The 24,483-nt window shown below is 47.8% G+C and overlaps 1 protein-coding gene across 1 annotated transcript in view; it reads left to right on the plus strand.

Moving 5' to 3' along the window:
• Positions 1–8,660: 8,660 nt before the first annotated feature.
• The window catches only part of LOC147258006 (voltage-dependent T-type calcium channel subunit alpha-1I-like), a 117,970-nt gene continuing 102,147 nt past the window's right edge, over positions 8,661–24,483 (plus strand). Inside the window, exons 1-2 of the mRNA XM_086212310.1 lie at positions 8,661–8,767; positions 12,454–12,587. Of these exons, the coding sequence (XP_086068436.1) occupies positions 8,675–8,767; positions 12,454–12,587 (227 nt within the window). The 5' untranslated portion in view covers positions 8,661–8,674. The remainder of the gene's footprint in view (positions 8,768–12,453; positions 12,588–24,483) is intronic.

The following is a 24,483-nucleotide window of genomic DNA, read 5'->3' on the forward strand; positions in this document are numbered from 1 at the left end:
TCCCGCTGAAAACGATAGCGGTCCCTGCAGACCACACTTTGTTCCCCTCGTTAACAACATGAATATTTATGTGTAACCTTGTTATGTCTCAACCAGGAAATAATGATGCAAAATGATTCAAAAGCACACAGGCCGATGCAGGACTAATTGACATACCTGATGGTAACAAGGTGCAGAGAGAGCTGGTGAGGACGTAGGTGCCGGCGGAAACCGAATAAGAACGACAGAAAAGGTTAGAAAAGAGGAGCTAAAGGATGAAGAAGGGAGTGAGAGCAGGAAGAAGAAAAACTGCAGTCTTGGGCTACTTCCCTAATTGGAGCTTCTTTGTAAATTTCATGATTTTAATCACAAAAGTTGATTTAGAGGTTCGAGAGGCCAAGAAACACAAACAGAGCCGACAAGGAGGAGCGCATCCACACGCCTGCGCCTGAGGCCACACAATCAACGTCCACATCTCAGAAGTGTTCTTCCCAACTTCCAAAAGTGAAGTCAGATCTTCGTTCTCAGTTCAGGTCTCTGCACTTCAGCTGACTTTTTCTTTGACTTTGTACTTCTTGTATTTTAACACTTCTATTTGTACTTCTCCACTCTTGGTTTTTGGAAACAGGCGGGCTCCGTTATTTTTGATGCACTGTGGATAAAAACAACATAAAAAATGTGTGTTCACTGAAGAGATGCTTGGGCTGGCGGTTCCTTCGCACAGGTGGAAGTATTTCACGGTTTTATTATATTTAAGGTTTTTTTTAGTGTTTGAAATTGGTCACCGTTCCCTTCAGAAGGCCGGGAGACGGCGTCGCCTGTGAAACCCGGCAGACTCAGGTCTTAAGTAGTGCTAACAAACAGACGCGTGCTGGTGATCACGTGACTTCCGTGGAAGAGGCGGCTCTACTTAAGTCATTCTACCGAACCAAACTCCCAAGTCTTTTGGACAGCACGCGGTCCTCGTGCACCTTTCAACTGTATGCTACCTCGAAAAAAAAAGTGCTATGTGTTTTGTTCACAACTTTTCAGGCTGAATGTTTGTCTTAGATGAGCTGACTGGCATGCAGGGAAAGAAAAGGAGGATGAAAAGAAGCAGAGTGTGAAAACTAAACCCACAGAGAAGAAAAACCCACCCGTGCTCATGTTTCCTGTGTTCTGGGGAGCTGCATGTTCTGCAGCTAAAGTACTTCAGTTTGAGGTTGTTTTCCTGGTTGTATTGTGTAATTGGTGGTCAGTTTGTTCCGTCAGTGTTTGCTTTCAGTTACACAAGCTGGAGGATGGAAATAGAGTGTGACAGTGGTCGTGGGCAGCAGAGGAAACCTACACACTTAAAGTCTGCATCATATTACCGCCGTACTACATCGCAGAGAAAGAGAGAGAGAAAACAACAAAAAAGCAAAACGGATGATTTCAGGGAGGACCGTGCGTGCAGCTTCTCCTGTCAAATATCAGGCTTCTCTCTGGAAGACTCGTCCCATTCACAAAAGCCGTTGCGCTCACGATATTAGCCTGCAAACACGAGAGGGCGGATGTGGCCCATACGCGCAACCTCAGCTTCTGCATGCTATTTGAGCCACTAGGGGGCAGTGTTGAGAGGAGTGCAGGATGCTCTGAAAAGGTTTATCTTAACGGGCTCAGGGCATCAGCGTATTCACTTCAGCATGTAACATCCGTGTGCTTCCGAAACACGTGATCCTCATCAGGCGGTGATGTGCGTGACACAACCAAACAACACCTGCCCTGACGGGTACAAGTCTGGAAAATTGACATCCTCTCCCTCTTTGGTTCTGCGCGTCTCCTCTCCGTGTAGTATAACTCATCGTGTTTGACTCCATGCTCAAAACAAGACTTCAGCAGCTCTCACGCCGCTGACGGAGGAAGTGGCCGGGATGCATGAGATGTTTTACCAGGGAGTTCCAAGCCCACCTCCTGATCTGCTGCCCCTCCACTGGACGGATAAATCATTCATGTAGACGCTCATGATGCCTGCGCTCTAACTAGCAGCCCCCCCGCAAAGATGCTAACTGCATGCATGCTAATGGCATGTGGCTGTTTGCACTGGTGCTTGGGAAGTTGACTTTGTTTGCAATTCAGTATATTTGCATAGAAAGAGGCCAAAAGTGTTTTATTACCTTACTGACGTGCATACAAATGCATCTCCCCTCTCAGCTTGTGAACCGTCCCTTTCCTTGCACACGTTACCAGGTGTAAAAGCAGCTCGGTTCTCTCGCCAACGTATTTCCCGCTCCTTCCATTCCTTTGATCTCCTGCGTCTGCTGAGACGCCGCCTCACTGCTGCTGCTAGCAGGTCTCTATCTGTCCCATTCCATCCCTTCAGCTCACCCTGTTGCTGCAGTTTATCTCTCTCAGTCTATTTCCAGCAGGTGATGGACTGCTAAATGAAATCCCAGTGTTCTGATAACGTGGCCCCAACCATGACCCTTCCTCTGGTGTGTCTGTGCGCGGGGGTTTTGGGCTGGGGGACGTTTCAATCGCGCTCCCTCACTGAAGCGGTTTCACAGCAGAGGTGAGTCAGAGGAAGTGGTCAGCGTCTAGTACGGGAGGCAATGAGAGCACTGATGATTTCATCGGCCAAAGTGTGGATTATAGTGGACAGACCCAACCGCAGCACACACGCACACACACGCACACAACACAGGGCTCCAAATATTTCTGTCAGGGCTGGTTGCCACAGCAACAGGGCAGAGCTTGTCTTAAGGAATCCTGTGGACGCAGGGGCGTGGGAGACGCATCACAAGACAGGAGTCAGATATTTGAGGAGAGGCCTGAGTTCGTCATTCTTGAACGTTTCTGCCTCATAAAAACTTTAGTATCAAGGACTCCTGCCCACTGCTTTGTTTTGGGGGGGTTTAATCAGGGGCCAGCAGGTCTTCTTAATCGTTTTCGATGGAGCGCGACACGATGCAGCATCGGGAGGAGTGAGTGAAGGGTGAGAGCGTGTGCAGGCATGAGGACCCCGCAACTGCTGCAGCTTGAGTTGGCGCCTGAGCAGAAAGTCAGGGGCCAAACGTTTGTCTCGTTCTCGCTGTGTCACGTGGAAGAGATGCACCTGGATGAACACTGATGATCGTTTTAACCATCCAGAAAGTCGTGTCATTTTGCGGATACAAAAGTAACCCGGATTATCCTGTGCTGTGCTGCATTCAGATCAAAGTTTCGAACTCACGGCTCTCACAGTGACCCGTGAGACGGAGACTGCAGCGCTAGCGTGACCCGGTAGCAGCTGTCTATCCTGTCAGCACTGCTCTTAGACTTGACATTACTAATTATACAAATGCTGAGAAGTTCATGTCATGAATCCTGGCTAAATGCTTCATGTCCCGCCTTTAACCAGACATCAGCTTCAGTCCAATTATGAGCAAAGACGAGACGATTGGAAAGAACAAAAGGTGTCAGGATGATGCATAATGATGAGATTCATAGAACAAATAATAGGTTCGGTGGTTCCCCTTGTTGCAACAATTATTCCCATAACCTTTACCTGTGTGTGTGTGTGTGTGTGTGTGTGTGTGTGTGTTTGTGTGTGTGTCCACTCCTCTGACCTGACAGCTTAGGGAAAGAAGGAGCTGACATGAGATGCTGTGAAGCATTACTGTGTGATATCCCATGACATTTGCTGCTGTCCAACACGCACACGCGCACACACACACACACACACACACACACACACTCCTCCACTTCATCCTCCCTTTATCCAGTCAGCGATACTGGATCGAAGAACCCCAGATGGAAAATTCTAGGAAAGAAGAAAACGCTGCCGGGCTCAGTGAACATTATATATTGATGGGGGGGGGGGGGGGGGGTAGAAGGATGAAGAGACTGATGATTGATTGATGGAGTGTGAGAGTCAAGATGGATGGGAAAATGAGATCAACATAAAAGAGGAGAACAGAGAAAAAAGCGACTAGAGACTAAATGCCAGTGCAGCAAATGTGCTGACAGCAGCAGAGGAATGGATGCTAGTTAGCTTAGCACGATGAGTGGTAGTGAAAGGGTAGCCTAGCATGGTTCTGCTCCAAAGCTTATTTCAACAAAACTGTCGTGGAATTGTGACAAACCGTGAATCTTGAGCCTGTTTCACTCGCCTTCAACCGGGTGACTGGAACGCTCCTGACGCTTCGCGCCTTCTTTTGCGACGCATCGAGTTTGCTTCAAGTTTGCTCAACAGTTTAACAGAAAAGGGAGTTGTCCTGTGAACACAATCAGCCAAACCTTGCAGGGTCACTGCTTCTGGATATTTTTAGTCCCCAAAAAAAACTGTTCAAGAAAGAATTCCCCTCTCAATACTGAACCATCCGTTTGTTGATCTTGGATTTCTGCCGTTCGAGTCAGCTGCAGTTTTCTGTTCAGAGATTCCCAGGTTTCTCTGCGGGTGTGTGTGTTTCATATGAGAAGCATTTACACAGAAAGGCATGCTGGGAATCTTTCTGACTGCACATTTGATACATGGATGGTTACCATGGAAATCAGAGTCCGTCCCCACGTCTCTTTTTTTTTTTTAAACGAAAAAAAGCTGCGACGGGGAAGCCAGTGAGAGACGAGCAGAGAGACAGAGGAAGGTTGACGGCGAGTGACGCCATGCAGCGAGGAATCATTTAGCCCCCGCTGACGCTCACTTTCAGCCTCCCAGCTCTCTCCGGTTCGCCGGTGCTTTCAGCTCATCCAAATCATTTGGGTCGCCTCTCCAAAGTTTGATTTGGCCTTTTGACATCTTGGGTTTGTCTCCACCAACTCCAGTGTGAGCGTCTGATCCGCTGCACCTTTGTCAGGCCAAACTGAGATGAATGAATTACTTCATCATCTCATAAGGGTTTGCCTCTGTTTGCTATGTAATTACTACAAAAGTTAATGTGATCGATGGCCAGACAGTTTTAATTAATCTTAAAATCGATTCTGAGCTTTCGGAAGCAGGTATGGAGATTTTTCTTTCCTTGACATTTGATTATTTACTGTCATATTTTATTGTTTGTGTCAAGACTGCAATTCCGGAAGCCGCTGGGTGGGTTGGAAGCGGATTAGAAGAAGAACTTACTGACACAGAAAGGTTCACAATGATATTCCGCAGTCATACGAGCCGCCTCCAGCCGTCGAAACGCTGCTCATCGGCTGCACAGTCGTTTCATTTCTTATGAAAACTTTAGCACGATTATTTGTGCAGGTCCCTATGAGCGTCACTCATCGGCCGATGCTCTTCTGAGGAGCTTGCTCTCATAAAGGTGGCACCGCCTCGGCGAGTCCCTGGGAATGAAACGGGAGGTGACACAGTTTTATGAAACGAGCTTGCCTTCGTGTTTTGGGAGCTCTGGCTGTGATGGAGCTCCGTGGTTGGAATTCGCGCCTTGTTCTCCACCCAGTGGTGATGCGCCGTGCTTCCTCCTGCACGACTACACTAATTGACCCGTTGTATTTAGAAGAGGACAGAGACACTTGTGCATTGTTGCAGTGGCGCACACACGATGTGAAACTGAGCACTCTGGCAACTTAGTTTCTATAGAAGGCATCTGGCAGTGGAAGTAACCTGAGATATTCCTCCCGGCATTAGCCCAGCGGCTGGCATCGCTACGTGGACAGGGGAAATAAAAAAGTGCTGACCTGCAGGTTTATCTCGCCGTGCTGCTCATGAAAGTGTGTGTTTGCTGGGAAAGGCAGCGCTTTGTAGGAGGTGTGTTCACAGGCGCTGCCTAGAGGGCCTCACCTCAAGTTCAGTGACACCTGAGGAGGATATATTTGTCCTCGTTAGGAAGAGGCAGCGAGGCAAAACAGCTGAAGCGGCAAAAGTGTGTGTGACAGCATGAAGGCCTGCCCGTGGATCCAGACCAGCTGGAACGGCTCGTACGGATGAACAATTGCTCTTCGTTTTAATGCGTTTTCTTACAAACATTAGCAAAGTAGGCAGTGAAGTAAAACTCCAAACTGTAACGACCTCCATGTTCTGTGGAATCACACACATGTACCGTGTGCTTATTTATATGTAGAATCTGAAGCGTTTCTGTTTTCAGACGAGAATCCAGTCAGACTCATCCAGAGAGCAAAGCATTAAGAGTTAAGGGTTGAAAATGGCTGCAGGCCTCTGGAGAGACGACACGCTGCAGTCTGATAATTGGTTGCAGCAAAAAAAAATCACAATAAATGAGCCGGTGACATCAGAGCTCAACTACGCTGTGCCGTCCCATTTCTACGGTAACTGATTATGCAGTTTAAGCCACGAATGGGACATTATAATTATTAATAATAATTAACTCAACTGAAGAGATCTCATTCCGCTGCTGACTTCTGAGCAACAGATGAACCATCGGTTTGCCTCATCCGGACAATAGAACTTACGCGTCATCATTTGCGTATTCATGCATCGTTATGGTGCCGTTTGTTGTGGCTGCAGCTCCACTTTTAAAACTAAAATGACCGTGGTTGAGATTGGCAGCGACTGACACAGCTCGTGTGTTCAGGAACTCTCTGCTGTGGGTGGGAGGACTTCTGGGAGAGCGTCACTCCCAGCCAACCTGTGACATCTTAGATTTACAGAACCTTGGTCCTGTTTGCCAAACGGGCCGTTGTGTCATCACCGGCGAGTATCGCCTCACGGGGAGGAGGACACGCTGAGATGTCATCACCGTTCAAAAGACTCAATCACGTGTTTTCCGTTCCTGCTGCAAACCTGATTTGGAACATGAGAACAAGCGAACTGCTAGCGAGAACACTCGGACTGGTTCACTCTCAGGTTTGAAAACAGCCACTGTGCAGCGCCACCCGCTGGCCAACATTACACAAGCATGTGCTGCTCAGTGTGTAATCCATGAACCAGCAGTGTGACCTGGATGACAGGTTCTATAGCAGCCAGCCCAGCGGTGCTGTGGGGGTCGGTGGGAAAGGATGAGGCGCGATCAGATGACAGATCTTGTCTCTTAACTTCAGAGCTTCCGGCCTGCAGGACTTGAATGTATTAAACATCCCCTCTTGCGATGCTTCCACTGTAAATGATTTCCATTCAGCTGACACGCATTGATTTCATATTTGATTTAATGTGAAACATGATGCGTGGGCGGCGCTCACGCGTGGGAAGGTCTGCACACGTCTACCTGTGTTTGCCTGGTGATGAGTGCATGCGTCTGTGTTTATGTGGAAGCATGTGCTTCGCCCACTCACGGCCTATCTTTAGCCACGCTGTGATTCCTACAGTCGGCCATCTCTTTGTGGGAAGGTTCAGGCAGGGCGATGAAAAACACGTTGGAAATCTAATCTTTTCAGGCATTGCTTTTTTTGTTCCAACCTGCAAACTCCGAGTAGAACAGGTTTCCCTTCCCTCCTGCCGTCGTCTGTCCTGCTGAAGCGGCTCCCATCCTGCAGGCTGTGTTTGGTCTGCCGGGGGAAGTCTTCAGCATCCTGCGCCGTGTGGCTTCAGCGAGGGCTTGGACCTCCTGGGCTTGGACAGCACATCCTCCTTCATGTGCTTGTTAGCCGAGCAGTTTGCTCACTCCCTCAACACGCAGAAAATGCATATTGAATCACTCCGTCACACTCAGCTGCTTTGTTTCTGTCTCTGGCTTACAGCTTGGTTTTGCGTGTTCTGCTCGCTCTGTTAACCGCTCCTCAAAACAAGTGTTGTTCTCGCTGCGGTACTCTCAAAACATTTGGCATCACCACAGATATTGTTTGACATTTGTTGTTGCTGCACTTTTCTTGTCATTTTGAGTAAAGAGAGTGAAACAGGATTCTCTGCATTCGAACCTTCAGAGAAGCAGGCACTGAGCGCCTCCTTCAAGGACTTCTTGGAGCAGGCGGCCGTGGAATTTGAATCTGAAACATGCCGAGACTCCATTAGAGTTGAGTTTGTTTAGTTTGATTGATTTGATTTCCTTAATGTATGTGGGCATTTCAGGACACTGGTAAGAACGCAAGAAGAGCTGAGAGGCCTCTTAAAACTTTTACTTTTTACAGCCTACAAACCTTGAGACAGAAAAGCTTTTGGTAAAAGTATTTTAGGGGCTGAAAAACTTTTATATAGTGAGGTAAAACATCCCTGCGGGCTTCTTCTGATTTAATGCCTTCTTAAGGTAATGGTCAGCTCAGGTTTTGGGGTACCTTGTCCTCTCGCCCACCCCGCCGCTGGCCAGTGCTCACACTGATCCAGGCCTGAGGACCTGGGCCTCATCCCTGAGCTGGAGATTTGCTGGAGAATTTCTCTGGTTAGGAGAAGCAGCACAAGAGCGATGTTGCAGGATCGGGACGGCACACACGTGAAAACTGACTCCTGCGACGGCCCGTGCCTTCGCACGCTGGGCCAAGCGCTGCATCGACTGGGTAGAACCTGCAGCGCATGAGCCGACGGTAGGTGGAAGAAGTGCAGAGAGAATGTTCTCATCACGCCGCCGCATCACTCGTATGTCAGGACAACGTTTCACACAGTTTGCTTGCAGTGCTTGAAATGAATGGGACCACTGTTCAGGCCAGGGACAAACTAGCCAGGCAAACAGGAACCTTCTTCCTGGCTGCAGTAGGAGGAGGAAGTCCTCAGCTGTCAGGGCCCACATCACATCCTGGTCTGTGCAGAGCTTCAGCTCTCCTCGGTGTTGCTGACTGACAACCCACTGCTTCTCCTCTCAGGCTGTCTTCTCTTGTGACTCGTGTGTTTTCTTTAACCTCCTCTGCTTCTACCTGGTTCGAGCGTGTGAGTATGATGGTCATCTTGTTGAACTGCGTGACCCTGGGAATGTACCAACCCTGCGAGAACATCGACTGCTCCTCAGACCGATGCCAAATTTTACAGGTAAACACACTCACGTGCACTTTAATCATGATGGTTTCTGCAGGTTCTCTCCGTGTAGTTTGCATGTTCTACACGTGTTTACATCCACCACCAGTGTTATTGAACATTTTCACTGACCTTTCAGGACCCTGAGAAGAGTTCCTGCTATAACGAGCTTACGCGCAGAAGTAAAAGTAAAGCCTCTATTTTCTAGAAGCTGGATCGCCTCACAGAAGAGTGTGTTTGGTTCTGTCCAAACAACTGGACTCATTTACAGACCGAAACTTTTCCTCCTGATTTTTACTGACTGATCTTTGACCCCTGACTGCTGAGCATCTAAACCACCTAACCCACCTCCACTTTCGTCTGGTTTCCTTTAATGAAACTGACCAGGGATGTTTCCTGTATCAGAACCCAGAACCTTTTTCTAAATACATTGACATTTAAATGCTCCCTCACATTCCTTGACAAAGAGCATGGTGACACACACAGAAGTCACTAATTCGAATGCATGTACACCCTCTGCCTCCATCTTGCTCCCCCCCTGAGCTCGCTCTCACCCATGCTGGGGTCTGCAACTCCTCGCCATGACTCACTGCTAGCATGTGCTCTTTATGGTGCAGCAAGCTCCTCGGCAGCTTTCCCTGTCAGAATCCCTCCTGACTTATGTCAAAGGCGGCCTGAGTGGGTGTAACACCCGTGCACGAGTGTGTGCACGTATGTCTCCAGTCTGTTGGTGTGAATGGCTTGTTGAATCACCCCGGCGTCCTGTTTTTCACATCCTCTCACGAACACTCACGAGGCACCACACTCATCATACAACAGCCAACACATACAGCAGATTGATTCGGCTCCCTGGGGGAAGCGGCTGGTGAGTTGGACCTAATAGAATTTCTCCTCCAAGTATCTATAGAGCCCATTCAATACGAGCATGGATTTAGTGGGCTACAGCGCCACAATCAATACACTCCGCTCAGAAAATCCGTTGCTCAATACCACTGTTTCAATGGTGCTGCACAAGCAGTAACAAATGTGATGACCTCTGGAAGCTTGTGGTTAAAATGTGTTTGATAACTTAAGTCCAGATCTATTTTGATATCAAGTTTTATCATTTTAGACCCAGATGGTTCTCCTGGAGGACGTTAGCTGACAGTAGTTGGGAGGCTCCATTTCGCTCTGAAGACTCCTGTGTTGAAACATCTTTGATACCAAACAGCGAATTTGCATGTGATGCCCCTGCAGCGATGCTGTGACCAGGAGCAGAACATAAGAGGGTCCAGAACTAGAACCCCGTGCGTGCAAATACCAGCTTAAACAACCAAATCAAAGCAAACCTTCAGTTCAGCCAGAAGTCCACCGAGACCGAGGCACTTGTGCTCCATGGTGTTGCAGCAGTCTTTCCTTTGATTGTGAATCAGTGAGATGTTTAAAACCTCGGAGCCGAGTGGCTTCCAGCGTTTAGAGAAAAGTTCTCCGTGTGAGATGGAGCTTTGCTCGGGTTTTCTTTTCAGTTCTGACAGCAACAAGCACCAGGATGTCAGGAATATGAAAAACCCTCCTGTTAGATTTCTGCAAAACTAGAAACCTTTTCAGGAATTAAAGACGCCATCAAGGGTTTTATAGCTCATGACAGAATTCTTTGCCCCACAAATCATGATTGCAGCTCACTGTACTTCCCGATCAGCCACCACCGTCATCGCAAGTTCACGAGACAAACCAGACTCAGTCCGTTAAAAGTTAAAAGAAAAACATCAGAGAATAATGGGGTAGATTAGAGTCGCAGTAACCAACATGATGGAGGAGAGAAAAGAAAGAAAGCCTAGGAACACAAAAGACAGGAAGAATGACAGACAAAAAATAAGTTGTGAATGGAGAAATGTCAGTCCAGGACTTCTGACATTTGCTGGAGTTTTCATCACCTTTCGGTCAGCGAACTTTACAGAGAGTGGCACCTCGTCCATCTTTCTGGTTTGACAAAGGCCAAGGTTGAAACTCTGCTGGGTCGCTCACATTCATAGGCCGGTCGTGGCTGCAGGAGTGCTGGGTTGGGGGCCTCCTCTCAGCCGTCAGCTCGGAACAACACAAAGATCCACATCAGCGGTTGCGATTCAGATCATGTTGCCGTCAGTCCTTCTGCAAATCAAATTACAGGCAAAGCCAAGCGTGTCCATTCATCTCTAATCCCCGTGTATACACCAAAAAGAACAGCAGCTAATCTGGGCTTTCTGCTCGCAGCAGCAATAACATGCATTAGCAAGCTGAGATCTTTGATTTATTTGGATTTTTTTCCCTCCCTTCTTTTAATTAGATGCTTGATTAAAGCAGTGAGTGTGGTGAGGGATGTTGATGTGGGTTTATCTCTGATTACTGCGCAAACAAATTATTTTCCATTACTCTATCATTTGGGGCCAACGGCTCCACTGGAGAGAGGGGGAGGTGGGGGGGGGGGGGTAAAGGGGAGAAGATAGAAATAGAGCCTTGATAGGGAAAAGCAGCACAGCAACGAAGGAGGAGCGGGGTGAGAGGGTGAAGGTGGGCTGAGTGGCGAGGAGCACAGATGAAAGTATGGATCGCGGGGGGGTGGAGCCTATCCCAGCTGACATAGGGTGAGAGGCGGGGTTCACCCTGGATGGGTCACCAGTCCATCACAGCGCCATCAAGAGCAATTAGGGGTTCAGTATCTTGCTCAAGGACACTTGGACATAGTCACCGGGGGAAGTGGGGATCAAACCAGCGACCCCTCAGTTACTAGACGGCTCGCTACCTGCTGATCCTCAATATCTATTGTATCCCTGAAGAGATGGATCCGCCCCTGCTACTGTAACCTGTTTGTTGTGCAAAAACTCCTTAAAAAGTAAAGTGTTTGTTACATTTGATCAACTTTGAAAGACAAGCAAGGGGATAGTGAAGTGGACTCTGGTGGTCTGGAGGGCAGGGATGAGGCTTCGGAGCAGGAACAGGATGGAGGAGATCAGCAGCAAAGTTCCAGGATTGGAATGTTATCACCGATTCGTAGTCCTGAACATACTTTCATGCAGTCTGGAATAACCGTCTGTGTCTACTCCCAACTTCCCATCACAGTGTGGACGCCCCTGTGAGAAGGAAGCTGCTTCCCTCTCAGACTGCCAGTTTGAGCTGTATTTTATTAAACTACAACAGATCAGCCACAGAATTCAGCAACATCAAACATTTCAGTCTTGGCGTACGTCTTTATTTAGTTCCCCGAGCAAACTTGACCCTCAGGTCAGGAAACTGTTATTTTGCGTTGGTGAATTACTAAATAGATATTTTGCAACTCCAGTATGTCCTCCAGGAGAGACGTCTGCTAGTTTAGCTTCAGAGAGAGAACAGAAGTGGGAAGCAAGAGGGCTCCTGCAGCCGCTTCCACCTGTAGCTGCTGAGTTTTGGAGGTGTCTGTCCCTGCAGGAGACCCGCTGCTCCCGGCAGCTCGGTCCTTGCTGAGCTGCTGGAATCATCAGTGTCCAAACTGGGAGAAGCGAGTTCCACACACTTTGGTCCATCTGCTCCACTTCATTAATCGCAGTTTCAGTCTGCAGGACCTTCATCAGAACACAAACTATGTGGAACGCTCTTCTCCTGCAGATGTGCGTCTCTGAAATGCGTCCCAGCAGCCTGATGTTGTGGCGCTCATGTGATGTACAGAAAAAAAAACAACACTCCTTGTCTCTGTGTCTCCTTTGCGTCAGGCCTTTGATGCCTTCATCTACATGTTCTTCGCTCTGGAGATGGTTATAAAGATGGTTGCCCTCGGCATCTTCGGTCAGCGGTGTTACCTTGGCGACACCTGGAACCGGCTGGATTTCTTCATCGTCATGGCAGGGTGAGGACCGCCTCTTCCTTTTGCTTCATGCATAACAGATTGAAAGAACTGAAAAAATCATAAACAAATATAAAATGAAACTTACTCGAAAACCTCATTCATGAAACGGGAGCCGCTTCATTCCAGTGGCGAGGTAGCGTGTTCACTCACAGCCTCCGCAGTCAGCATGTTGGAATTCTTTGAGAGCTCAGAAACGTTGCTTTGACGGAGCGTTCAAGGCTGCTGAGTGACGCTGAGGTCGGCTCCGCTCTCACTCACAGCTGCTGGTGAGGCTCCAACATGTTACGTGACATTAAATATTAACATGATGGCGGTGACCGGCTTCACCCGGGACGCGGCTGACAGTTACACCGGCTCGTGTCACTCAGCTGAGCTCAATCACTGTAATATCTTCTGATGAATCAAGGGAAATCACCCAGATATCAATTTTTCATGCCATCCTGCTGTCACTGCTGACTCAGAGTCAAACCCTCGCAGACACAAGATGGTTGGACCCGTCTGGTTTTACACCGGGAAGATAACGAGGAGGAACTGGTTCTCTACATGTCATCATGTCAGCTGTGATGCAGGTTCTCCACAGGGCTCAGCAGAACCACGGGGAACACGAGCTGCACCTGAGTTGAGGCAATGAGCTCCGTCTCTAAAACTGTTTGCTCACTGTCATGAATTCAGGGCCCCAAAAAAACACAATTTGCTCCAATACTTTGATAAATTAATGGCCACAAACACATCTCACCTGGACGTGACGAACGCGTTCTCTCACCCCCACGTCTTCCTCTCCCCACGGCCTCGCCAGGTTGGAGTGTAAGTTACGGGTCCCGTTGTGGGTTAGAAACGCTACTGTCCCTGCTGCTGTCGCTCTCCTGCTGCAGCAGCTGTTCTGGCCCCTGCTGTGGTGGTGGCAGAGCCTCCCCACTGCTCCGGTTTCATTCTGAAGCGCCTGTTTTACTCTTTAGTGAGACTGAGAATTTCTTCAAATAAACTGTTCCCGTCCCATGGGGGTGAAGGGTGGCCTGAAAGCATCTGGTGTGGTCAGAGGTCACTGTGACAGGCACAAGCCACCGAGGCGTGGAAGCGTGATGCAGGACTTCTAGTGGGTTCGGATTCAAAATGGTGCTTTGAGTCGGAGGTGAAAAAAGCACATGTGCCTGTTTTGACAGGTCGGCTCCATCAGGTTTTCTGCTGTTGCTTGTGTGTTTCCACCGTCTGTCACTAAATTTGCATTTGAACGTCTTCCGTGTGGTGCCTGCCTTTCATCCCCTTCCCGCACATCCGCCCTTTCCTCTTGAGGGAATCTGAACATTTCTTTCTTATTCACTTTTCCTGCAACATTTTTTTTTTTTTGTTGATGTTTTTTTGATAATCCGTGAACTTCAGCGGTCAACACACGGCGTGTTCAGCTCAAGCGCTTGCTCGAGGGAGTACCTCTGCTCCCCTGTAATGTGTTTATGGTTCGTTTCATCCCGTCCCAGCCTGCAGTTTCCTCAGCCTCCCGCCGGCCTCCTCGTCTCCGTGCGTTAAAACCCCAACGCTCATAGCGTGCGTGGTGGACAAGATAACATTCTACCCCTGGGAACTGGTGTGCTGCAAGCAGAACCAGTAGGAGCGCTGCAGGAGGGGATTAGGAGCGGCATGAGTTCCACACCAGGCCCTGCACAGCTCGGTGCTGAACCAGACCTGAACCCTCTGTAGATGAGGCAGCACCGTGCTTGTGTGTGGTGGGAGACAACATCACGCCAAAGACCGCTGACTGGAATCCCTGCCAGCCAGCCTCCCGCTGAGTGTTTCCCTCCTATTTTCCTCTCTGACAAACAGAACTCCAGCTGAACGCCATTGTATTCTTGCGCTTTGTGACTCAAACAAACATTTGCATTTTATTGGGGTGGGTGTTAATGAGTTCGACAGTTGCCATGTATAACAAGGCACATTAGTCATTGGTGAATTCAGCTTTAAATGGTTCTGACTGCCTTGGCACTGAAACACATTTCAGACATCAGATGAAATCCATCCAAAAAACTCATTTCTGCTGCCACATTCCACGATTACACAAGTAACGTCTTAATTGGTGGACATATTTCTTAAAGCTACAGTGCAGCATTTCTGTCTCCAGCTGGCAGTGACAGTTATTACACACAACTGTCAGTGTGTGCTGGTGTCTTGGCCTCTGCGGCAGCCTCCCACAATGGAGTTTGATTCAACGTTCAGTCTGCCAACATCTGGACTCGCCAGTCTGGAGGGCTAACGGGAGGTAGCCCCCTCCACCGTCGCCCCTCAGAGACTTCTCCCGACGTCACTGACAACCTGTTGAATCAGAAAATGGAGGATAAGCTGTTGGTGGGTTTTTCCACACTGGAGTCCAGTGTTTGTTGGCAGCAAGGAGCTGTGAGCGAGCAGGAGCATCATCCTGGCAGCACAGGAATCTCAGCGCAGACACAAACTCCATTTTCTGTGACGTGCAGGGAGATCAACCTGGTGGCGGTGAAGGACATTCATTTATTTGAAAAAATGAATCATCATAGCAGTCAAAATATGTAAACCTCGAGTCCAGTGGGTCACCTCATGTAGATGAAAAGCAAACTGAGCGTCTCAGACCGGCACAATCAGGATGCAGCAGAACTCATTTCTGGATCGGTCGTAGCTCTCAGCTCTAAACTATTCTGTTCAGTTTCAGACCTTCGTTATCGCTAAGCAACATTTGCTGCGGCACATTTGGGTTGTGGTGCAGGTGGGAGAGTGTGTCACTGAAGGTGGCCATCGGGGGGCTATCTGTGCCTGCAGACCTGGCCTCTCCCCTCCCACTCGAGGTCTGCTCATTCTCTCCTGTCTGCTTTTTCACCCTCTACCCGTCGCCAACTCTCAGCCAAGGAAGAAGACAGGCCGATGTGTTGAGGGTGGGGGATGAAATGAGAGAGATACGAGCTAGGCTCACTTCCACACGTTACGGATACTCGTCAGGCCCGGGCTGCTGCTCATCACAGCAGCCATCTTAGCAGCGCCACCTTCACGGTGGCAGCTAATTAGTCACTTGAGTGCCACCATGGACGCTTAGCACCCAGTAATGCAGCAACACTGGCTGACCCAGATAGAACGCAGCCACCAGGAATGCTGCTGTTGCCCTACGAGCTTTTTACTCATAGATGCCACTCCCATATAAAAGTGCTGATTCGCCTCATGTGGGAAATGATCATGTAAATCATTGATTTGATTCTTTCCAGGCTGCAAAGGCGTCAGCAGCAGTTTGAGCTCATTAGCGGTGTCTTCCAGCTAAACAACAGTAGCGTGCGTTTATTGCGCGTCACGCTGTGCAGGACGGCTCCACGGGCATTTCCACACCAACCGCTCTTTTGCTGTCTGAACCTGGAGAGTTGCCCTCTGGTTCAGTTTGGTTTCACACAAGACAAAACAGCAAGCAGATGAAAACGCATCGCTACAAAGCAGGAGGTCCTGTGCTCCGGACCACCGCACGTAGGAGCTTTTTTTTGCACCGTACTTCTACTTTTCTTCACCAGGCTTCCACTCGAGCTCCCACATACAGGGTTGGCCTGAGTCCACCAGCCCCCGAGTCTCAGTTCTCAAAGCTCTGAAATGTGATTCAGTTCTGTTTGCCCTGGTTGGGAATTCCAGTCATCCAGTCAGAATCCTTGGATCCAAAAACACATTCATTCAGGGGGACAGAGTCAAAACAACAATGGCGGCGCCGCATCTGTGAAATTTACAGGGAGAATGGATGTTGCTGCACAAGCTTTTTTACTGAAGACGAGAGCTGCAGTATGGTAGGCAGTCTGACCCTCAATAGACATGTTAGAGTTGTGACCAAGTCCGTCCCCAGTTGTCAAAGCTTCAGACGGTCACCACTGGAGACGTCTGACAGTACGACGGGACGCCGCCGCTTTGATACCACGTGTTCACATCATCCGGGATCTTCAATCTTTGTGTCAGACAGCAGAGCGTTGCAGCTTACGAGGGCCGGGAGGGTGACTGGATCCAGACGGGATTCATGCAGCTGCCAGACATCGATGCATCATATTCACTCATCATCAGAAATCAGATTTATGCTACAAAGGGTAGCTCAGGATCGACTTTATGGAAAAACAGAATGTGGCTGGTAAAGAGCTCGTATTTATGTAATGGAATTATGAATGCTGCATGTACGTCTGCCGCGTTGATAATCAAGGTTCCCTGTGTTGGTTTTATTGACAAGAGGAAGAGGATTCTCAGTACTGAAGGACTTGATTCCAAAATGTCTCATGTAAAAGCGTTTTTGACGTGAGTGTGACAGTTGTGTGTCTATATATATATAGATAGATGTATACATATTTATATATCTATATAGAGATATTTATATCTATCTCTCTCTCTCCGTGGTCTCTTCTATATTTCCACGTTCTCCGTTGGTTTTGCAAACGCCATCTGTTCTCCCTGCATGTTCTGCGTCGTTTGCACAGGACATGATTACGTGTATTAGCAGATCCGTGCGCATTGTTCTATACAAAGTGTACATTATATTCAGATATGTATTTATGAAACATATGCGCACTTAAGTGTCTCTCGCTCACATGAGGAGATGCCAAACATTCCTGGTCATGAGAGCAGATGGTAGAACATAATTGATCTGAAGTGATTCAAGTGTTCAGACCGACGCACTGCGCTGTTGTTTGTTTGTTTGTTTGTTTGTTTGTTTGTTTGTTCAGGGACTCAGTGAGGTGTGCAGCGAACACACACTGAGATTCTTTTCTACTGTGGCATCACAGGTGTCTGTGAATACCACACGTGTGAAAAGAGAACAGAGCAGAAACCCTCCAGAGATGTCGATGTGTCCGGAGGAAATGAACAGACTTGCCGTGTATCTCACAAACTTGAGGGACCCTGGACGTCAGAGGGTGGAAACGTGAGGCGTGAAGCTTCACTGCAGACACGTCAAGATGATCCTCTTACTTCACAAAATTAGATTAAAACGAAAAGTCACGAACTTTTGTTTGAGACAAAGACCATTTTCTTCAGTGATCCAAGGTAAGAATCCCACTCACCTTTGGTGGAGGGAACCTGTTGCGATGCTACTGGGCCCAGAAAGGCGCAGCTCCCCCGCAGGAGCTCTGGGACGCTTCTTTCACTCCGGCCAGCGCCGACCTCCACTTGCTGCTGTGCTTCGCTGTGTCCTCTCTAATTTAATAGAACTGAAGCCTCCCGTTATCAGAACCGACGCATCCCTGGCTCTCACAACAGAGGAGAGAATTATCATGTCAGATAAAAGGTTTGACCTCCAGGCATCAGGACATTTACAAATCTGCTCTGCACCTTTTTTTTTTTTTTGTTCAGTTTTTGATCTGCAGGTTGTGGGATGCTGGCGCGCTGGACGTTGATGGGAGTTTATTCAGAAACAGAGAAGCCATCTTGCGTTAAAGGACGTTAACGCTCCGGCGTTTATTTGTAACAAAGCAGATACACGCGAGGACACGACCCTGCCTGATGGTGCAGGGATCAATAACAGCAGCAGACATGGGAAAGCACGTCTGGAGAACATTAATGACTGTTTGCTCCTGTAATAACCGATGTAAATGATCGATTCTTCTCACGCTGGCGTATTTACGGATGTACTTACACTGATGCCCATTACCAATACGTGCAGTCCCTTTCAATTAAAGGCTAAATAAATACACCATAAGTGCATGATCTCATTGTGCTCCTGAGTTCCTCCACAGGAGATCTACATTTTCGAGAGAAGGAAATTAACAGTTCCCCTCTCCTTTTCTGTGCTTTCCTGAAAACGTGCTGATGCACAGGAGCCTGAGCTTTTGCGTGTTTCTAGACACTTGATGCATACATATTGTAATTACTTTAACTGGCAGATGATGCGTGAGTGTATTTAGTTCGTAATGGGGGCAGGTTTTGACGCTGGGTGTTCTTCAGATGAATCAGTGCGTTGCGCTGGAGCATCGACTGTCTCACCAGATGTGTGTATTCATGGATAATTAATGAGGTCTCAGTGTAGTTTAACTCATATTCCCTAGAATTTTCATGCATGCTAGTAATTTGGTGTCAAAGTATTTATTGTCTTTCAGTCAAGCAGCCTGGTCAGTGCTCTAGCCTCTAAGTTCTGTTGTCCGTTGAGTGAGGATTTATCAGTAAAATCATAGGCGCCCCCCCCCAGCAAGAAGGTTGTGGGTGGAGCCCCGGCTGCAGCACGGGGTCTTTCTGTGTGAGTCTCCATGTTCTCCCTGTTCCTGCTGGGTTCTCTCTGGTACTCCAGCTTCCTCCACAGTCCAAAGACATCAAGAGGGACCAGGTTAATCCAGACTCTAAATTGACCGTAGGCGTGGCTGGGAGAGCCAATGGTTGTCTGTCTCTATGTGTTGGCCCTGCCATGGACTGGTGACCTGTCCAGGGGGAAGGCTGCTGGGATAGGCTCCACCCCCACCACCCTCAACAGGAGAAGAGGGAGAAGATGGAGGGATGGATGGATGGATGGAAGGACATTTAAGGGAGAAGGCTAATTTCTTAAGATACCTTGCTCTTTTTTTAACGCTTTTGTTTTAATGGTACGTTAAACACATAGGAGGCGCTGGAGCGCTCTCTGCTGGACACACTATATTACACCCTTTTGAAATCCCCAAAGGCATTATTTTCTACATTTTATGTGCTGTTAAACAAGTCTTTTAATATCGGAAATCAGAAACGTCAATGCGATTTATCGGCCAACCAATTTACCAGTCAGGCCCTGAACTTCATATCCAAACAGGAGAGAGCATCTGGATGGCACTTTCCTGTCAAAACTGACACCAGTGGCTGTGTACGACAGCTGGCGTGCAAGGTGATGTCCTGGATGTCCAATCAGTAGCAATTCAGGGTTCAGAGTCCAGCTCAAGAGGACTTAGTCACATGTAGAGAGAGAGGCGGTATCTGAACCGTCAACCCAGAGATGAAGGGATATTTAATTTTCTTTATATTTGAGCTTAAATGTGACATGTAAGTTCAAACAGAAAGAGACAGGTGACTGCTGCAACAACAAGTAGACAGCTGGCTTTCATCCCTGACGAGATATTCACGTATGAAGGCACACACACACACACACACGCGTGTGCGCGCACACACACACACTCTTGAGCATCTGTACTCAGCTGGAGATGTAACAGTAGCTCATTAGAGCTCTGACACTACAACACACTGGTGGAATGTGAGAATGGAACATAATACACACAGGAAGAACACACACACACACACACTCAGGGAAAAATAACATGGGGAAAAGGGAAAGCAATTCAGAAAGAATGGAGAGGCAGAATTTACGCTGCAAATAAGACACAGAAGCGAGTTTGTGAGGTGGAAAAGTTGGTAAAAAGATTCAAGATGAGGGAATAAAGAAAAAGGTGGACAGAGAAGAGTGAGTCGGGCTGTGACTAATATCTGGGGGCTTGCACACACCTCTATCTTCCCTGACTTGCAAACCACTTCTGGGAGAGAAGATCTGCCGCATCCATTAATCTTGTTTTAATAATTGATGCGGCCTCCTCCATTAGGAGTTTGGCCTGAACTGTTGGCTTAAAATGAGACGTTTAGTGCTCTCTGGTAATTGCCGTTTTAGTTTATTTGCACTTATTAGGCCAGGATCCAAACCCAGGAATGGCCGTCATAGCGATTCAGTGACCTCATGCAGTTTTCTGCATCTGTAGCCTGGATCAGCAGCTGAATATCTACAAACCTAATGCGTCCATGTTTGCTGTGAATGCCGGTGAGTGTGTTGCGAATGTGGAGGGCAAACCAGTGCGCTTCTGAGCCTGGAAAATTCCATCCGTCAATCATCCATGATCGATACTGCTTATCCCTTAGGTCTCAGGGGGGTGGGGCCTTTCTCAGCTGGACCGGTCACCAGTCCGTCGCAGCGCCATGAGGAGCAATTAGGGGTTCAGTGTCTTGCTCAAGGACACTTGGATATGGTCATCGCAGGAAGTGGGGATCAAACCAGCGACCCTTTGGTTACTAGACGGCCACTCTACCTCTGAGCCATGCCACCCACCTGTAGAAATTATGGCATGATAGTTTTATTTTTCCAGCACGGTGCAATTAAATGTCATAATTTCCATAATTGACATTTAAATTTTCGCGATGGCAGGAGGGCTCAGGTCCTGGGACAGGTAGGAGGAGAGGAACTGAACAAACTAAAAAGCTACAGGACAAAGGATTCCTCTCTTTTCCTCATTCACACTTTTTTGTCTCCTCTCCTCGTGTCCCTCCTCATCTCGTCACCTCGATTTCTCTCTCTAATGTCTCCCCCTCTGCTGACCGATGACGAAGATGACAGACGAGCTTTGATCTGCCTGCTGTGTAGTGATCAAAGCACTCGGAGATCAAAGTGGATGATGATTTGCTACATCACATGGCCCCTACAACAACAGATGCCTTAAATGCGGTTTTCGAATCTGTGTAACTTTATATTCTTTATTTATGGTCTTCAGTTTCAAAAATATGTTTCAGAGACAGTCGCTGTGTACAAACTATATATTTGTACATGAACTTGGAGCCCTGACGTCAGGATCCTCCTTCACGCTGGTTTTCCTTGTAAAACCCTCATTTTTGTGTTCAGTACAGTTAAAAACAATGCAAACTGTTAGCTTGCATGAATAACAGCTATAATAGTTTCTTCCCTAACCTCTTCTGTTGCCTTTACAACCTTTTGGCTGTAATATACTTAACGCCATCTATAAAATGTCTGGTCCCTCTGCCGTCACTCTCTCGCTTGTTGTTTATCGCTGTTGTTCATTAAATGCCAATAAAAACAGAAATCTCACCCTTGTGACGAAGCAGGGAAGTCGTCAGCCAGAGCAAAGCATTCCTGCCCTGCTGGATCCTGACGAATGCACAACAAACCTGTATTTTCAAAGGTTTCCTGTCCAGTTTCAACACTACAGACGTTCTGACGGACCCCAGGTCTTCATAGCCTGCTTCTTACAGTCGGATCAGACGACAGAAGTTCAGAACCATTTGGACCTGATTGCTTTGGACCAGAATATAACGCTCTTGTGGATGGAGCCCCCCCCCCCCGCTCTGACTCAACTGGCATGTCTGAAAACTGTTGTCTGAGTTTCCTGTCTTGTCTGACATCCTGTCCACCTTCAACAGTATTCTGACGCTGACCAATAGTGTTAAAAACCAGACATAGCATAGCTTTGTGTCTTAGGGTAAATTTATCTATATACAGAGATGCTAAGCTAACATACAGAGCATTATTTAACTAGGAGGATTGGGCTCATTTTCCTGACATGCCATCATATTCATATTTCACAGTCTTATGTTCCCCTTTATGACACACAGCAGTGGCTCAACACTTGATTTTGTCTTTATTTTGCTTTTCCTGAACACAGGACTGCCAGCATCACATACTGCACCTCTGCTGCATGATTGACATTTCTTGACCCACCTCCCATATGACCCATGTCACTGATGATGTCATGACCACAGTGGTTAGAATCACACTTCTGGCTGTCGGCAATGAGAATTCCTAGTGAGACGTAGTGGAATCCTGCAGTCTGATCCTGCTGTTACAGTCGCTGCAGCCACGCCCAGCGTGTTAGCTCCCGCCAGGATAAACAGCTTAGATGGCGCCGCGAGAAAAAAAAAAACCTCAAAGACAAACCCCAAAGAGGGAAGCAGGATATTTAATAATTGCTAGAAGGAGAGTTCACATTCACCCTCCGAAGCCTCTTCGAAACCGAGCTAATCTAGGTGTCCGCCTCTCAAATATTCATGAAGCTGTTGGGTTGGAGAGCTTTACCTCAGCAACACACACATACACACACACACACACACACACACACACACACACACAGCCTGGCATGTGTGTGTGAGGTTGATTGCCTTTGTGTGGGTTCATAGCTTATGTAACTACAGTCTTTCAGGAGTGTGTGTGAGTCAATGAGTGTGAGAATGTTGAAGTAAGTGTGTGTGTGTGTGGCCTCTGATTTGACACGGCTTTGTGAGCGCCCAGAGTCTGCCCTGAGCACTTTTCTGTGTGTATGAGTGTGTGACTGTGCACTTGTATGTGACTGAGGTTATCTGTCAGTGAATCTGTTGGTGAAAAAGCTGGGTTGTGTCGTGGATAAATTTGATTTATGTGTGTGTGTGTGTGTGTGTGTGTGTGTGTGTGTGTGTGTGTGTGTGTGTGTGTGTGCGTTGTATACGGAGCCTAGAGAGGGCTTGAGGGAGTGTTGCACCCTCACTCATAGTTTCCTCCATTCAAATTTATGTTTCCCACATGAAAAATAGCAAAATACAAAAGCCCCTGTTGTCTGAGCTCCAAGCAGCATAACTACAACAGGGGAGAAACCCCGCCTGCATTCTGCTCATCCGATTCAGTCTCTTTTCTTATCTCAAGACCCCAACAGCACTGCTTGTCAGGGGGTTTGTTTATTAGGTCTGACCCTTGATTACTGCACATAGGGGTTTTAAAATAGAAGTTCTGATGACGTCCAAATACGCTGAGCTTCATTTTCCAAACTCGGGAAACCTAACCCAACCTCCCGTCAGCCAACCTCACACAAGACTGAAGTGCCCTCACACTTGTTCTCCGCTGTTCCTGCGCTGGTGTGTGCACCTGTTTGTTTGTTCCATTTTGTGTACAAGCTTCTTTAGTACATCACTCATGATCATTTGCCAGCAGGGTTACCAAAGGGAGCCGTCTTAGAATGTGGTTAGAACTGAAACATTAAAACCGAGGGGATTGTACTTCCAAGTTTAGTCTGTTCCCCTTGGCTGTTAGCCGTCAGCTATAAGTGCATATTTGCTAATCCACACACACACACACACACACACACACACACACCATCTCATTGCTAAATACAAGATACTTTTTCCCCTCTATTTTGGCAGCAGATGTGCTCTGTGCCCCCGTCCTGTCAGATTCGATCACGGCCGCTAACAGAACCTCTCCGGTGACTCGGATCCGGCTGCGTACCGGGTCACAGCTAACCTGTGAACTCCCACCTTACTTTTCATGCTGGGTGCATTTTAGGATGTTGGTTTTTTTCTGATTTACGAGGCCGCTGAATGAGAGCGGCTGCCCCTTGTCACCACCGAGGTTGTGGTAATGCACTGACGAGCGGAGAGTGAGGATTTCATATTTCATGGTTGAATGAGTCGGATGCGACGCACCTCCCGCTGGCTTCGGAGGATGTGAAGAGGTTAGATCATTGATGCTGAGATCTTCTATCTGTGAGATTCACCTTTGACCTCGTGAGGAAGCAACACTGCAAACTTTGAAACTTGTGCCTGCTGAAAGAGAAAGTTGAGAATCAACTCCAGGAACACGTGTGCTCTGCTGCAGCTTTGACATTTAACTGAAGTTGACATATTTCCACGAATCCTGGCAGAGCTTCGACGTGGCCGCGTGCTCCTCCAGTGACATCCTGATGTAACTTGCTCATGTTTTCTAACTTTTAAACCTCCTAGAATTCCATTTCAGACTGTGAAGCTCCCTCAGGAGCAGCAGGGAATTGGAGAACCTCTATGTTGCTGTCTGCTTCACTCTTATTTTGCTGTCAGTTTTCTTTTAAAAGCCTCCCTTCCAAAAATGTAGGTCAAAAGGTCGCAAGTGAATAATTTCCTGGTGGTTTTTAAACACTTGAACAATCATCTGGTAGACTCTTCAACCTCTCACTGAAATGAGCTTGTTATTGTGGAAAGAGAGGGAGAGAGAAAGAGAGGGAGCGAGGGAGGGGGAGGAGAATATTTCTGTGAAACACCTGAAACTTGCTTCAGATTCTCATACTTTTTTCCCCACATCCTGACATCCACCACCTCCGCCCCTCCTTCACAGCCTGGGGAGCTTTCGTCTGCTCGGCCAGGTATATTCATGCACATTGCTCTGCTCTCTCTCTCCTGCTCTCTGTTCCTAACATTGTAATTA

This window comes from Aulostomus chinensis, chromosome 8 (genome assembly GCF_037954235.1).
Source record: "Aulostomus chinensis isolate RoL2024-O1b breed Wild chromosome 8, RoL_Achi_v1.0, whole genome shotgun sequence".
In the NCBI taxonomy this organism is placed as follows: Eukaryota; Metazoa; Chordata; class Actinopteri; order Syngnathiformes; family Aulostomidae; genus Aulostomus; species Aulostomus chinensis.